Genomic DNA, 17,274 nt, shown 5'->3' with positions numbered 1-17,274 from the left:
CGTGATGTAGATGTATCCTTAGGGTGCCTTCACACATTGCGGAATGTTCTACAACAAAATCAGGATTTTTCAAAGTTGCGGATTTTGCGTGTGAATAATGTTGCTAATTTCCATTGAAATGAACGGATTATATTCAACTAAAGGAAATCCACAGCAAAACTTTACTTAACATTCTACAGCGGAACAGACTGGAGGTATTGACACTTTTCGACCCCCATAGGCCAACATGGGGGATGCCTTTATGGTGCGGATTTTGTTGCAGAAAATTCCGTAACATGTGAAGGCACCTTTTAGATGTAGGGAAATAGTTTTGCCCCACCACCTTTAGAGTACAGACTACTGATTCTGGCACCCTGTCGTCTGCAATCGGTGTAGTAAAACAGCCGGTTATTACAGACTAGTGAAACTTTGAAGCATGTCTGAATATTGAACCTCGTGGAAGAGATTTCGATCAGCCAGAAGTGATCAGTTGTGGCGATGGCAGGTCAGCCGTGGATTTTTCACATGCAGAACCCTAGGCATCGGTTCTGTTTCCTGCAGACATGGGCCCTCTATGTGCCACTGGTGCTTCAGTATAGCAATATACAGTATTTTATTACCTCCTAGAGACTATGCTTGTAGGCTCAAGGATCTTTGTAATGCAGCATCCTTTTATAAATGTCACATTGCTGTGAGTGCCGTTCTACATGCTTCTTCCAAGCCATGATCTGCCCATGTGCACGAAGCCTTCTTACAATCCATACATTGTGCCTGAGGAATGCAATCCCAGCAAACTACATATGGCACAGCTGCCATACAGGTCATAGTATGATGTGATCCGTGCTGTGTTTTGGTAACAGTGCCACATGTCAAGCATCTACACACACCCAGGTGTGCCACCTGCATGGACCGTCCATTATTACTATTGGGCTTTTATCGTTGTGTCCCTCATGTAGGATATCTCCAGGATATCTGATGGCTGGTGGCAGAGATTATTTTCCAGGCCGCTCTTTCGCCTGGATTTGCAGTGTATTGTTGGGAGCTCACTGATACAGTCAGAAGGATTTGCTGACATGGGTCTCCAGGATTTCATGATCTGGTTAGTCTTGCTGCCCCCACGCAGTTCAGCTCACAGTCTGCTTCCTAACTTGGCAGGGCGTTTGCAAATGTTATCTGCTTGATAAATTTCTGCAGGAAAGGATGAATGATTAACCATTGGACAGAGGGAGCGGCCTGGACAGGAAATGACTGATAAGCAGTTCATTGAGGGCTGCGCAGATTAACTCCCTCATTGCTATGAATACCGTTCATTTTTACACTGCTTTGATTCTTCCGTCTAAATATGTGAATATGTGGTCATGAAAAAAGTATTAATAAAAACTCCTGGCCTCCTCTGAAAATATAGAATTTGTGGATAGAACCTACTTTACAACAAGGAAGCAGCCAAAATCTGCCCCCCCTCTGGCAGCCACCGCCAAAACGGTCAGGGGCAAGTACCGATGCTTATCGGGGGCCCTTGATATTTACTTATGTGAAGCAGGAACAATGTCTGTGAAGGCCCCTCAACAATTTGTGTGTGTGGGTGGGGGCCTCTTTCACTACCTGAGGGCCGAACTGCGTCAGTCCTGTGCAAATATGTGACCTAATTAAATACCACAAAACAGTACCATGCAGTGTCCACATAACTGGTCCAGCTAGTGCTGCTGCCATGATCTGCACTCCAGGTGACCTAGAGGACATTTAGAGCCGCCCATGTGTCCAGGCCGGTTGATTAAACCCCCTTTTGCCCATGTAGTTATTCAGCTCTGCCAACCATGGCCCAAATAGCCCATAAATCGGGAAAAATATTAATTTTATAACCTTGTAAGAGGTTGTAAGGACATCCATCCTCCCAGTTCAGTGTTGATCCAGAGAAAGGTGATAACTTCATGGCACCAAAGCCAATGTTCCTCATCTTAAGAAAAAATATTCCTTCACGACTCCAAATCAGAATAATTCCTCGGATCATTTGCCCATTTACAGTAATCTAGTAACCATAACCTCATACACTCAACCATTGCATCCAGGCCCTTTTTGAACCCATTTAGGGCACGAACACACCGTCAGGTTTCCTGATGCAGTTTTGGAGGAGTGGGGAAAAAAAAAAGAGTAGAAGTTGTATCCATCCTTTTATACCTTCTCTCCGTCTACGATCCACTCCTGATTTTGGTTTCCAAAACTGCTTGCAGAAACCTGACTGTGTGGCCCTACCCTTAATGATGTCACCATCACATCCTAGGCACCCATGCACAATAAAGTAATTTCTGCCTAAAATCCACTGTTTACCGCGGGGCCGAACAACAATGTAATGTATTCTGACTCCCCCCCCCCCCCCCCCCCACAGATAATTTGGGTTCAGAAATGGTGTAGGTGCTATGTATTATGCCTAATACTTTTCTTCTGCTTGATGTTGAGTCCAGTGTTTTTCTTCTCTGTCCCCATTAACAACACGTTGCCAAGCATGTAGTTTGACGGAAGAGAGAGGTTTATTGGCGCTTTCCTGAGGACAGGCCATCAATATCAAAATTCTTTGAAACTGACTGCCTATCCTGCGAATAGGTCATCGATATCTGATCGGTGGAGGTCCAACTCCCTGCACCCCCTTCTGTACGAAGAGGTCAAAGTACGCCAGCGAGCACTTAGGCCTCTTCCTAGGCCATGTGACATTACATTGAAAGTGGTTTAGATTTTCTGAATTGCGTTATAAATGTGCTTTAGTACCACTTTTCAGAAATGTTCTTGGTTACTGAAGGTGGCTCATACCACTTTGAGCAAAACTTGATGAGTCCCAAGAGCCAAGTACCTAATAAAAAAGTGTCTTGATTATTTTGTGGCAGTGTACCTATCCTCTCCCTGGACCGGTCTTCTTAAGTAAATACTTCACCGATAATTTGCAGTTATGGCAATCTCCCATGTATCTGTCTTATTATTGTGTAATAATGTGTATTGCTATCTGACTGTGTAGAGTTCTCTCCCCCAAGAGGGGGGGGGGGGGGCGGCAATGTGTTAAATGATTACAGTAGGTGATGCATGTAGGTTGTATGTTGTTTATGATAATTAGTTGGCTTTTTATACCACACTTGATTATATTAATTACATTCTAGGCATTTTCTACTCATGCTTGACTGCACATGGTGCAATAGTATTGCTCATCCCCAAACATAAAAGCTTGGGTTGGCCATTCTCCAGCTGTTTGAATAGGGACAGCAGCCAGACCTAGTTTGCTGTGTCCGGGGCCAGCTAGATTGTTTGGTTGATGACTCCGCAAACTGATAGAGGTCACCAGATTTCCTCTGTCATGCTGGTTTCTAAATATCTGATTAATATCAGGCATGAAGGGTATTTTAAAGGCACAGTCGCCTAGTATCTGCAGTATCCGCATATAACATAGATGATACAATGGTTGGGACTGGGTGACTTACATATTTTGTTGAGCTCGTTTTTATCCCACACAATGAGTCCCTTTGGCACCGAATACACTACACATTCCACTGTCAAAATACTGTGTTTGAATGGCCCCTTAAAATGGGCGTCTCTTGAAGGCAAACTATTTAAATGATCCAGCTACACGTCGCGCAACACAAGGGGGTATGGCTACATGGGGACTTGTCATAATGTATTTCAATGGTGTTGCATTGCAACAGTTGCACCCTGGATGGATTTTTTTGCAACTGTCGCAGGATTTAGCATGTTGCATTGCGACACCATTGTAATGCATTACATGAAATGACGTGCACCACATGTCGCCGGACCCTAATAGGTCATGGAGACATCTGGTTCCTCTCTGCTCTTATTGACATGGGCCACCCAACCAAGTGTTTAAAAGGGTTGTCCGGTGGGTTTAATAAAAAGTAAATAAAAGCATTACTCATCCTTATCAATGCCCCACCACTGCCATTTTGCAGCTTACCTATCCATGCTGCCCTCTTCTTCATAATTCCGGCTCGACACTCAGGAAATGCCTGGAGGTTTCTACTTAGCCAATTGCTGGCTGCAGAGGTGCACTGCCTCAGCTAGTGATTGGATGTGTAGGCATTTCCTGTGCGTCGAGCCCGGACCAGGAAGTGGAGGGCAGAAGGGATCGGTAAACGCAAAACGGCAGTGGCAGGTTATCGGTGAGGAGGAGTATGGCTTTATATATACACACTACTCACAAAAAGTTAGGGGTATTTGGCTTCTGGGTGAAACTTCAGGATAAACCTAAAATGCACACTAATCTTTACAGGTGAACTTAATGTGACCTTCTCTAAACTTTTAAATACACATGTCCAACTCTTCAATGTTTCAGTACTATTTGCACAACTTGCTGTTCTCTAACAAGGAGCTTTACGGCAAAATACACAACAGGTGTTTGATCCATGAATCGCCCAATAAACTTCCTGGTTCAATTAGAATTGGTATTTAAACAGTCCTCCTCATCATGCTGTTCAAATTTTGACATCATGAGACCAAGACGACACCTAACAATTGATCAGCAGTACCTCGCCAAGCAGGATGTTCTCAGACGGAAGTGGCCACTGAGCTTAGAGTGTCATCAGCAGGTTGTAACAGAGATAAAGAGAGACTGGAAGAGTCACAGAAAGGCATAGAAGTGGACGTCCTTTAGCCACATCCCACATTGGTGACCGCTTCATTGTGAACAATGCCCTGCGGAACTTAATGATGAATGCCATACAACTCCAGGCGCATTTAAGGGAGGTGAGATGCACCCAAGTCTCACATCAGACCATTTAAAACCATTTACATCAGCATGGTCTGCGTCGTTGTCTTGCATGGGCCAGGGAGCATCTACGCTGGACGAGGGACCAGTGGGCCTCAGTGCTGTTCACTGATGAAAGTTAATTCAGGCTGAGCAGAAATGATGTCCGCCAGCGATGTTGGAGAGCGCTATGCATCAGCCACTGTTTGCTTTTGGTGGTGGTGTTAGTGTGGGCAGGTGTGTCTAATCAATACAGGACTGCCCTACACTTTGTGAATGGTACAGTGACTAGCCCATACTACTTGTATGACATTATTAATCCAGTCATTGTGCATGAACAACACAGGCCTTACTTTATCTTCATGGACGACAATGCACCAGCTCATTGAGGTCGCATCATTTAGGAACGGCTGCTGGAGACTGGGGTACCTCAAATGGAGTGAGTGGCCTGCACTTTCTCCAGACCGGAGCCCCTTTGGAAACCTGTGGGATCAGCTGAGTCAACGTATAGAGGCTTGTAACTATGTACCCCAGAACCTCAAAGACCTGGGGGCCGCCCTTCAAGAAGACTGGGATGCCATGTCTCCGCAGACAATAAGTCGACTTGTGAACAGCATGAGACGTCGTCGTCAAGCTGTAATTGATGCTCAAGGCCACATGACAAGTTATTGAGACATTGACATTTTTATGGTATACCCAGCACTGGTGTTGGTTTTAGATTCAATAAATAGTTTGAGATGAGGAAATCACCATTGCTGCTTCTACTTAAATGCCCTACTTTCATGATGTAATATAACTGTAGCGTGAACTTTTTACTTTTTACATAAATTTCACCCAGAAGCCAGATATCCTTAACTTTTTGTGAGTAGTGTATGTGTGTGTGTGTGTGTGTGTGTGTGTATGTGTGTGTCTATATATATATATATGTGTGTGTGTGTGTGTGTGTATATATATATAAAAATAAAGGGAACACTTAAACAACACAATGTAACTCCAAGTCAATCACACTTCTGTGAAATCAAACTGTCCACTTAGGAAGCAACACTGAGTGACAATCAATTTCACATGCTGTTGTGAAAATGGGATAGACAACAGGTGGAAATTATAGGCAATTAGCAAGACACCCCCAATAAAGAAGTGGTTCTGCAGGTGGTGATCACAGACCACTTCTCAGTTCCTATGCTTCCTGGCTGATGTTTTGGTCACTTTTGAATGCTGGCGGTGCTTTCACTCTAGTGGTAGCATGAGACAGCGTCTACTACCCACACAAGTGGCTCAGGTAGTGCAGCTTATCCAGGATGGCACATTCGAGCTGTGGCAAGAAGGTTTGCTGTGTCTGTCAGCGTAGTGTCCAGAGCATGGAGGCGCTACCAGGAGACAGGCCAGTACATCAGGAGACGTGGAGGAGGCTGTAGGAGGGCAACAACCCAGCAGCAGGACCGCTACCTCCGCCTTTGTGCAAGGAGGAACAGGAGGAGCACTGCCAGAGCCCTGCAAAATGACCTCCAGCAGGCCACAAATGTGCATGTGTCTGCTCAAACGGTCAGAAACAGACTCCATGAGGGTGATATGAGGGCCCGACGTCCACAGGTGGGGGTTGTGCTTACAGCCCAACACCGTGCAGGACGTTTGGCATTTGCCAGAGAACACCAAGATTGCCAAATTCGCCACTGGTGCCCTGTGCTCTTCACAGATGAAAGCAGGTTCACACTGAGCACATGTGACAGACGTGACAGAGTCTGGAGATGCCGTGGAGAACGTTCTGCTGCCTGCAACATCCTCCAGCATGACCGGTTTGGCATTGGGTCAGTAATGGTGTGTTGTGGCATTTCTTTGGAGGGCCGCACAGCCCTCCATGTGCTCGCCAGAGGTAGCCTGACTGCCATTAGGTACCGAGATGAGATCCTCAGACCGCTTGTGAGACCATATGCTGGTGCGGTTGGCCCTGGGTTCCTCCTAATGCAAGACAATGCTAGACCTGATGTGGCTGGAGTGTGTCAGCAGTTCCTGTAAGACGAAGGCATTGATGCTATGGACTAGCCCGCCCATTCCCCAGACCTGAATCCAATTGAGCACATCTGGGACATTATGTCTCGCTCTATCCACCAACGTCACATTGCACCACAGACTGTCCAGGAGTTGGCAGATGCTTTAGTCCAGGTCTGGGAGGAGATCCCTCAGGAGACCGTCCGCCACCTCATCAGGAGCATGCACAGGCGTTGTAGGGAGGTCATACAGGCACGTGGAGGCCACACACACTACTGAGCCTCATTTTGACTTGTTTTAAGGACATTACATCAAAGTTGGATCAGCCTGTAGTGTGTTTTTCCACTTTAATTTTGAGTGTGACTCCAAATCCAGACCTCCATGGGTTAAAAAATTTGATTTCCATTTTTAAATTTTTGTGTGATTTTTGTTGTCAGCACATTCAACTATGTAAAGAACAAAGTATTTCAGAAGAATATTATTTAATTAATTCAGATCTAGGATGTGTTATTTTGTGTTCCCTTTATTTTTTTGAGCAGTGTATATACAGTCCTGGTGGGCAACCCCTGCTGGCATGAAATTCTGTATCAGAGATGTATGGCCAGATGCCAATTGAGATTGTACGTTGAGTGTTTTTTTTTTTTCTGTTTTCTTTTTTTCTTTTACGTGTGTTTGTTTGATATAGTATTCTTCACTATACATGTAATGGATACAATTGATTCTAAACCGCAGCCAGTAGAAGTATGCTGTGATGTATTAAGAAAAAAAAACAACGCAGCAAACCCGAAGAAACTTGTGGTATTTTGTGATTTTCGTAGGCAAAATGTGAATGACCTAATAAATGGCATATGTGTTACATCATGTGTGAACTCTGCTAGCAGTTCAATCATGTAGCCATGACTTTATCCTTTATTTCCTGAGTGATGGTGTAATTTGACCTTGGGGTGGGGGGTTGTTTCCACTCTTTCCAGGAGATCTGGTATTACCAAAGTATTGAATGCAAACAGAAGTTCAGGAGCGGATGTGACTCGGGTGACACAGTGTGTATTAGAAGCGATTACAGGACTATTTTGGATAAAGAAAGTTGCTGTTTGTTCTTCCCGGATGTGTCTCCCGCATGTTACACATCGCTTAGTCTTCATACCTAACATATTTTTGACGTGTTATGGCTTCCCAGCAGATTTGCTTTCTCGTTACTCTGTGTTCGGCCTCCTCTTTCTTCTTCCTCTGCTCTCATCCTCGCATTTTTTTTTTTTTTTTTCACCGTCCGGTTTGCACCCTCCACCCCCACCCCAGCTTTTACGCTCCTTTGCCATGAAAGAACTCCCTGGTGTTGATAGCTGGTGTTCGGCGGGAGCTGGTTATGAAGAAATAGGTTAGCCATTTGCCTGAGGGGTTTGAAAACAGACGGAAGAAAGTAAATGGGAGAAAAAACTTCCTGTTTGTTTTATGTAATAGAAGTAAGGCATGCAGCTTTAAAGGCCGCCTTAACCCCTTCGCTGCTCGGAGTCCTGGCATAGATGTTTTACTCTTCCTTCTTAAACATTTTTATCTTGTTTTCATCCTGATGGATCGGTGAATTTTTTTTAAAATCATTTTTGCTGTTCATCTATAGCCCATGGGATATCTAAAAGCCAACTTTGAAAGTTCAGAGGTGGTAATGACCCTGTAAGGCTGGTCGCACACTGTGAACCAGGCCTTATATGTCCCTGTATATCTACCATGCCGTTGCCAGATGCTGTCTTTAGCTTCCTTCCCCCAGGAGGAGATATCTGTGACTACTTTAGCTGGGGGAGATGAAGCAGGATGCAGACCACATTAGCTCCATGCAATCATCGTTGGGTGCACACAGCACCCTGCAGGCCAAACGTCTATTTTATTTACATGGGCGACCCTGTTATCTCCACTAAGTCCTGCCTTATCTCTACTATTATGACTTGTATCCTGCATTACTGCAGTTTGAGGGTTGGTACCATTTACATACCAGATATTAGGGGCTGTTCACGTCACGTTTCAGTTAGCGTGTACGTCAGGAAAAGCCCCAGGCAATACATTAAAGGGGTTATCCCATGATTAATGTTAAAAAATTCAAATCCAATATCGTATAGCAGATGAAAACGTCTTTCTTAGAACCAGCCCTGTACCTCAAATGGATCCAAAGATCTGCCCTATCATTGCTCCAATTGCTCTGCTAGATTTAGTTCAAGCTGGCAGCTTAGGGAGCATGCACTTTCTGAAGCGGTGTGTCCTGTCTGCTGCAGCTGGTGGCCGTTGAAGGATGGAACTGAGCATGTATGTCCATCTCGGTGAGCAGGACAGAGAAATTAGAAAAAGGGCAAACAGCAGGTGGCGCTATAAAGATAGATTTCAGCGAATAACTCAGTGGCTATACTAAAATTTTTACAAAACTATTCAGAGCCAGGTGCTGGTTTGAAAAAATGTAGAATATTTTTTGTTGGAGAACCCCTTTAAACAGACAAGAGCACGGGAATTTGATGGACACAGTATGTTTCATTCAGATTTAGACTTGTTTTCTAGGCGGAAAGCCTTGTGTTTTCAGAGCCCCGTTGAGTTTGTTGGGAATTTTTCCCACCGGGGATTTGTCCACATTGCAGGAAGAAGTTGACAGGACGCTTCTTGAATATCCGCATGGGAAACCACACACTGCCCATTGAATGGGGCTTATCTGTGGCAGAAATCCAGGGCCATCCTCCGATTTCTGCTACGGATTCCACTGCAAATGAGAGCTAAACCGAGAATGGGACCGCAGTATTTTAGATGAAATACTACCCTACGTAACCATTAGGGTGCATTTAAAAATAGTTTTTTGTTTTGTTTTTTTGGATAAAGATGGTGGAGTTCTTGATGCGGTTTTTGAGCCAAAGCCAGAAGTGGATCCAAGAAGAAGGAGAAAGATATGTTCTTGCCTTTATATTTCTCCTTCTGGCGTTGGCTCAAATGTTTGCATGACAAACTATCTAAAAAAACTGTGGTCTTAAAAAAAATGAAAATAAACTGTGTGACACCACCATAAGGTATACCGTAATGATTGTGTCATGATTGTGTGGAGATTTCCTGGAAGCAGTAGGTCTCCAGATGATTATGGTCCTAGTGGTGGGACTGGGCTACAATAAAGCACCATATATGAAAACCTAAGAAAATTCTGTTTCTATATGATGAAGAAAGAAATGTAGCTGTACTGGAGCAAGAATGTTTAGTTTATAGTAAAGTGTCCTCTAGAAAGATATATGTCCTAGCATTATAGACTCCAGCAAGTATGGCCAGAAATTAGGATAAGACCTCATGCACACCAGCGTATTTATTTTGTGGTCCATAAAATACAGATGCCAACCATGCGCATGCCACATTTTCTAAATAGAACTGCCTATTCTTGTGCACAAAACGGGCAAGAATAGGGCATGTTGTATAATTTGTGGGACAACCGCACAGATGGGGACTGCGTGTTTTTAGAAATGAATGGGTCACAAACCCAAACAACGGTTATGGGCATCAGGCCTGAGAGACATGATTTGAGATTAATGTCATCAGTCGGGACTGTCTAGAGGCCTGCACTGGTGATGATTGTATACAGGGGGAAGTCCTGCCGTAGTCTGGGCAGAAAATTACATGGTGGCTTTAAGGTGGCCACTACCTGGGTTCATGTAATGGATCTAGGTATTTTGAACTTATCTAGAGGTGTACATACGGTATGTAAGGCCCCATGCACTCAGCTATGCCGCATACAGAGTCGATGCGGCTCTGTACAGCATGTTACGTAGGTTTTCGTCACTTGCTTAAAGTTGCTTTGTAACATGGCATCTGATGGAACAATTTTTTTTGTTGCTCCCCCAATTGAATGGAGTAGCGGTCAAGCCTGCATATCTGCTATTCTCTTCCGCTCTATGGGACTGCTCGAGATAGCCCAGTACAAGCTTTCAGCTATCTCCGCAGCCTCATGGAGCAGCAGCACATATGCGTGACCACCGCTTCTTTTAGGGTGAGGCCCCCCTGTTCTCGTGATGGGTGTACCTCCGCAAACTAGACACTTATCCCCTATCTTGAGGACAGGGGATAAGTTGTCTTAATGGGACAAACCCTTTAAGCATTTTTTTATGCATAAAAGTGCTTAAAGTGTCCTATTTTATTTTAATTTTACTTGTATTGTCACCAGAAATGAGACCGGATCTTCTCATTTGGAAATATTTCCCTCAGCTTCCTCTTCTAGATTCCGTTCCTGTTCTTGATGGAAAAAAAATAAAATAAAATCATGGAAGGGAGAATTGTACTCCTAAGGCCACTTTCACACTGTCAGTATTTGTAAGCCAAGACCAGGAGTGGCTCCAAAACACAGAAGAGGCACACATCTTTCCATGAAACGTTTTCTCTGTAGGTTCCATTCCTGGTCTTGGGTTATAAATACTGATGACCAAATACCGACCATGCCAAAGTCCTAACTGAGAACGGTGAACAATTTGGCTCCTAAATTTTTCATTTGAAAAGCTAATCGTCTGGATTCCTGTAGTTGGTAATGTCCGCTTTGTAGTAATGTTCATGCTCAGTTGTACTCGTCTCGGCTAAGCAGATGTTATGGAGAGGTATCGGTGGCCCTTTAAGCGTGGTTATGTAACCGTTTCCTAGCTCCAGGCTGTGAGTGAGTGAGACGAGGATGCACAGAGCTTGCCATTCAGCCGTCCTGTGAGAAAACTGCACGCAGCATAATTGAAGGAAATAGACTGTCAAACACTGGCACCGCTCAAAATATTGAAGCAAAGCTATGGTCATTAACACGACTTAGGATGTGAGACATCCCTGCTGCCGTATGCCAACAGACAGCTGCCACAATATACTCTACGTATTGAACGTGTGTTCCTGAGGGTCACATACTAAAATGTATGTTCTGGGCATCCAGTCTGTGTTGCAGGTGTTCCTATTTCATTTTTGTTTTTCCTTGGTACATTAATTCTGGATTCTTCTTAACCCGGATATACCTTGGTGAATGAATGAAAAAGAGATCTTAACCGGAGATTCTCACAGTATCCTCAGACAGGGTCCAGGAGCTTGGACCACCACCGATGTTTTGAACAATTGGCTTTCTGTCCTTGTTTTCTCAAGTTTGAAGTAGTTTAACTAAGGGTACTTTCACACTTGCGTTGTGAGGATCCGGCAGGCAGTTGCGTTGCCGGAACTGCCTGCCGGATCCGGAAATCCTTATGCAAACGGATATCATTTGTAGATGGATTGGGATGCGGATCCGTCTGAAAAATGCATTGAAATTCCAGATCCGTCTCTCCGGTATCATCCAGAAAAACGAATCTGGTATTATTATTATTTTTTTGCATTGTTAAAGGTATGCCCATGCACAGACCTGGAAACCGGATCCGGTTTTCTGGAACACTTGGTACCGGATCCGGCATTAATACATTTCAATGGAAATTAATGCCGAATCCGGCAAGTGTTCCGGAATTTAGGCCGAAGAAAATTATGCTACCTGCATTGCTCACTATAATAACTGAATTAAAGGGGTTGTCCTGGGTTAGAAAAAGAGGGTAATCTTTTCTTCCAGAGACAGTGGCACTCTTGTCCTTTTGGGGGTTTCTGCACAATTCACTTCAATAGGGATGAGGTACAGCCATGAATAGGTGTGGTGCGTGTGTGTGTGTGTGTGTGTATATATATATATATATATATATATATATATATATATATATATATATATATATATATATATAAAATTATTATTATTTTTTTAATCCAAGGCAACCCCCTTCTCCGGCCAAATACCGTAAGAGGGACTGAACTGAAGACATCCTGATGTATACTGAACGGAATTCTTTCCATTCAGAATGCATTAGGATAAAACTGAAGCGTTTTTTCCCAGTATTGAGCCCCTGTAACGGAACTCAATACCGGAAAAGAATAAGGCTAGTGTGAAAGTATCCTTAATCTTGGATGCAGCATGATCTTCTGAGGAGTCAACAACTATGATTACCATTTTCTTTAACAGTACTAGACCGAATCTGGGATTTGTGTCCTTTAATGTCTTTTTACCCATGTGGGCCTAATTTACCGTACCACATTATACCATAAGATCATGGCCATGGAACCACACTACTGGACAGGTTTAGCGGGTGCTCTTTTGAAGAATATCCACTTTGCTTTTGTCTTCCTCTAAAAATTCCACTAGCCATTTGTGACTTCAAGAACCATCTTGGTCATCTTACAATGAAATACTATGTGTGTGCTTGGTCCAGTATATCTTGAGTCTGATCTTCAACTACCCCCAATAAGTTCTGTTTTGAGGGTCTCTTTAGGGTTGTGCAGATGATTTGATTAGTGTGACTCCATCAGTTGTTGCCACTGCTGTTTATTTCCCATGTAAAAGGCCCTTAAGTTTCTCGATAACCTTTTATTATCAGAAGATATGACAACACAAAGAGAATTTAGTAGAATTATTTTTGGCTCCTTATTTGGTTTCTTGCAATCCTGTACTATGGAAGTTGCACAAGTCTTGATTGGTGTCACGGAGGATGTGAAGTGCACCCATAAAGTGGTTTATTGGACATATAAATGGTATTCTTGGTAGCAGCATATCTGTTGTTTTTTTTTTTAGGTGTCAAATGAGTGCATGTATTTCCCGGAAATATTCAGAGTGACTAGAATTTTGAATTGATTTTGTAGCTTAGAAGTAGAATAAAATATTTCTTACTTGTCTGGAAAGTCGTCGGTGGAAGGTTACAACATTATTGTCTTATTGAGGCAATGGGGATTACTTTTCATGGATGACTGTGCAGCATATACTGAGATGCATGGGAGATGCTGGGTATAGAGCCCCCGACAGACTGCAGATCATCAATTATCTCAATATCTATGTGATGTTCAGGTTTTTATTACGTATTTTTATATGCAGTAACTAAGTTCTTGGATGGGTTCGTAATATGTTACAAATATCAGAGTGTCAAACCTGGTCTATATGGCCTTGTCCGCCCCAGTGCCTGACCGATCTGTGTATTATATAGATTTGCCATCCTCTGGCCGCAGGGAAAATTTCCAGCTTCCTGTGTTCAAATCTGCAGAAGGATGCCATATTTAGCTAACCTCTTTACTATTAATGCTTGGTCAGTAATCTTAAAGGGGTTGTCCAGCATTATACTCGGGATAAGCCATCAATATCATATTGGAAGGGGGTCCAATAGCTCGCATTCACTGCAATTAATTTATTCAGGGTAGCTCCAGCACCAGAACTACACAACTGTGTTCATTGTGTAGTGGACCGAGCTATTTACTGCAGCACTGTTCCCATTCCCTTCAGTGGGAGCAGTACTGCAGTAACCACCTCCATATGCTACACATAATGGGCAGAGGTGCACTCACTGCTCCGGAGCTGCAGGATATCTGATTGGAGTTGGTGTAGGACCCCCACCGTTCATATATTGAATGTCTCTCCCAAGGATAGGCTATCAGTAGTAAAAATCCTGGTCATCCCCTTTAATGCTATTTACAGACTGCTTTGAGGTTCGGTGCACACAGACGTTTTAGAATGTGATGGTACATGGCCATGTGCATGATGTTCATCCGTTTCTCTTATTGCTCGTTTATACCAGTCACCAGCTCTTATGCGTGTTTGATTGCGTGTTCTCTATCTCTTTCAGTGACAGTTATGCACGGGTGCGAGCTGTGGTGATGACCCGGGATGACTCGAGTGGCGGGTGGTTACCGCTTGCAGGAGGGGGACTCAGCTGTGTCACCGTGTATAAAACGTCCCACCCCGAGGAGAACAGGAGTGCGGACTTTCTTGTCCATGGAGAGAGACTCCGAGACAAAACGGTGAGAGAAGACGTACAATGTGCCACACCATGTGACACTTTCTCATGTTACTTATGCTACCTGCATTGCTCACTATAATAACTGAATTAAAGGGGTTGTCCTGGGTTAGAAAAAAAGGGTAATCTATTCTTCCAGAGACAGTGGCACTCTTCTCTTTTTGGGGGTGTCTGCACCCTTCACATCAGTAGGGATGAGGTACAGCCATGGATAGATGTGGTGCTGTTTCTGGGGGAAAAAAAATTGAACTTATTTATTTTTATTTTTTATTCAAGGCAACCCCTTTAATATAGGTGAAGTCCTTCTAATGAACGGCGTTTTAAGTGGACCACAGATAAAATTTATTTTAATTCTTTATGCATTTGAGATACAGAACATTGCCTGAGGAGCAAAAGAAAGCCCTCGCCCTGACTTTTTGCCTCTTTCTACCTGGCTGGGTGATTTGGGCGATGCAGTCTACTGGCATCCAGAATAAGGCGCCCGCAGGGTTTTAGACTGCACCTTCTCTCTATGGCTGTTGTGGGGCATTGTTAAAGGGGTTTTCTGAGATATATATATATATTTTTTTTTACTGATGACCTATCCTCGGCTGATCAGTGGGGGGTCTGACACCCAGGATCCCCTCGGTCAGCTGTTTGAGAAGGCACCGTTGTATAGCAGCTCAGCCCCAGTCAAGTGACTGATGAATGTGTCATCACATGGTCTAGGCAAAGCTGCGAGAAGGCTGGGGTGCTCCTGTTGATCGGACCCCCACCGATCAGATACTGATGACCTATCCTTGTAATATAAAAATAAAAAAAGAAGATATTATCCGAAAAACCCCTTTATGGGGTTTGAGAAGAAACTGCTCTGCTAACCAAGTGGTTCATGTCACAAGAGTGGAAGCCGTCCTGTGACAACCTAGAGGTGCAACTAGTCATTACGTTACAGGGACGGTTGTCAGTGCACGGGATAGCTTCTGGTGTCATGCCTTTCACTTTAGCTCCAGGAAGCGCGTGCTTGTGGTCCTTGGTCACCGTGCCTGTTGCTGAGCGCTTGTCTCCATGGCAACGGAGCACTGTCTCCGGCAGAGGATAATAAGTCTGTAGACTGCCAGTGGAGGGAAGCTACCGGATCCTGCATGTCTGATCCAGGGTGCTGCTGGCAAATCTAGGCGCGCGGCCAAAGGGCTCTGATGGTCACTTTTAGGATGTGGGGCCTGGTGTGCAGGGATGAAACTCACATCCAAGACAATGCCCCAACCTACCAACTCTTAACCCTCTTGCATCTACAAATTCCTTATATTCGGGGGGCAAAGGGTCATTGGAAAAGGGAAATTTGCCAGAGATCACCCAGATTTACAAATAATTACGTATACTGTATGTATGGGGAATCTTGGACTATTATCTGCGGCAATACAGTCAGTTCACACGACTCTTACGATTCTGCCCCAAGATAGGGCATACTGCTTCTTTTTTCCACGTAAAAAAAATATAAATATTGGAAATGAATGAGAGGCTGTTTTGAGGAGATTTTGGAGCTGATTTTGAGGCAGAAACGCTCCAAAATCAGCGCCAAAAAACTCCATGTAAACTGGCGCTAAGGAGTCCAGATCACTTTTTTTTTTCTTTTTTTTTTTTTCTTACTGCTCCCCATTCTTCTGCTTTCAGCAGTCAAAGCTGAGAGCAGTCCGGACTACTGTGCTGTGCTTACATGACGGACAGGGACTCCTGTGCGCATGCGCAGCAGTCCTGACAATGTATTTCAGCGCAGGAACAGGGAAATAAAAAGTAGAAATCTGGACTCCTTATGTGGAGTACTGCCCATGTATTACTGCAGATGCTGGTGACAGATTCCCCTTAAAGGGCTTGGCCACTATATATTACTGGCTACACGTGCTGGGGACAGCTCATACATGCAGCTACAGTACCAATGATTTAATATTTCTAATTCATCTTTATTAGCCCAATATGGCTCTTGCTCTTGTGTCGTATTCACAGTAACTGAAATCTCTGAGCAGTACCAAAGGGGGATTTCAGCGCTCCGTAATCAGGGCTGCTCCGTGATCATTGCTGATATTAGATCAGTTTAATAGGATTTCTCCTTCATTGCTGTAAATAGGGTTCTGCTTTATTTGAATAATTGTGATTGCAAAGTGCAGAATTTCGAATTGACGTTTCCACCAAGAAGGTGTTTAGTTCCCATGCACCTTCCACCAAGAAGGTGCACTTAAAAAAAAAAAAAAAAAGAGGTACGGTACTCAAGTGCTGGGCCCGAACCATTCTATCAAGAGATGATGGGTATGTGCAGGATGCCATCGCTTTGCGATCACGGAGGGTCAGACCCCTGGGATATCACATTCCTGAGAATGAATGTGTTGGGGTCCCTTTACATAAGGCAGGCTCAGCCCTAAGTGAGCGCGGCTGACGCTATACAAGTCGATCAGCAGACATATTTACAGGGCCCAATGCAAACTGAATGGTTGACGTACGATTGTTACAAAAAAAATTCAGTTTGGTTAGGGCTGCAGCTATCGACTATTTTTGTAATCGAGTATTCTATCGATTAATCCAATGATTAATCGAGTACTCTAATAACAAAATTCTAATTAAAAGAACGTTTTTCTGTATAAAAACTCATCCGCTGCCCCCTCAGTGCCACCAGCTGCCCCCTCAGTGCCACCATCTTCCCCTCCTAGCCATGTCCCCAGCACCAGTACTTACCTTTTCGGTAGGGGCGCCACTCCACAGCTATTCCATCTTCTTCTTTGT

General features: G+C 44.0%; 1 protein-coding gene across 1 annotated transcript in view; it reads left to right on the top strand.

Moving 5' to 3' along the window:
- SPRED1 (sprouty related EVH1 domain containing 1) overlaps nt 1-17,274 on the top strand; it is a 53,708-nt gene that overhangs the window by 14,754 nt on the left and 21,680 nt on the right. The window contains exon 2 of the mRNA XM_040412147.1: nt 14,353-14,527. Coding sequence (XP_040268081.1) covers nt 14,353-14,527 — 175 coding nt within the window. The remainder of the gene's footprint in view (nt 1-14,352; nt 14,528-17,274) is intronic.

The sequence above is a fragment of the Bufo bufo genome, chromosome 11 (genome assembly GCF_905171765.1).
Source record: "Bufo bufo chromosome 11, aBufBuf1.1, whole genome shotgun sequence".
NCBI lineage: Eukaryota > Metazoa > Chordata > Amphibia > Anura > Bufonidae > Bufo > Bufo bufo.
This window is presented reverse-complemented; position numbering and strand designations above follow the sequence as displayed.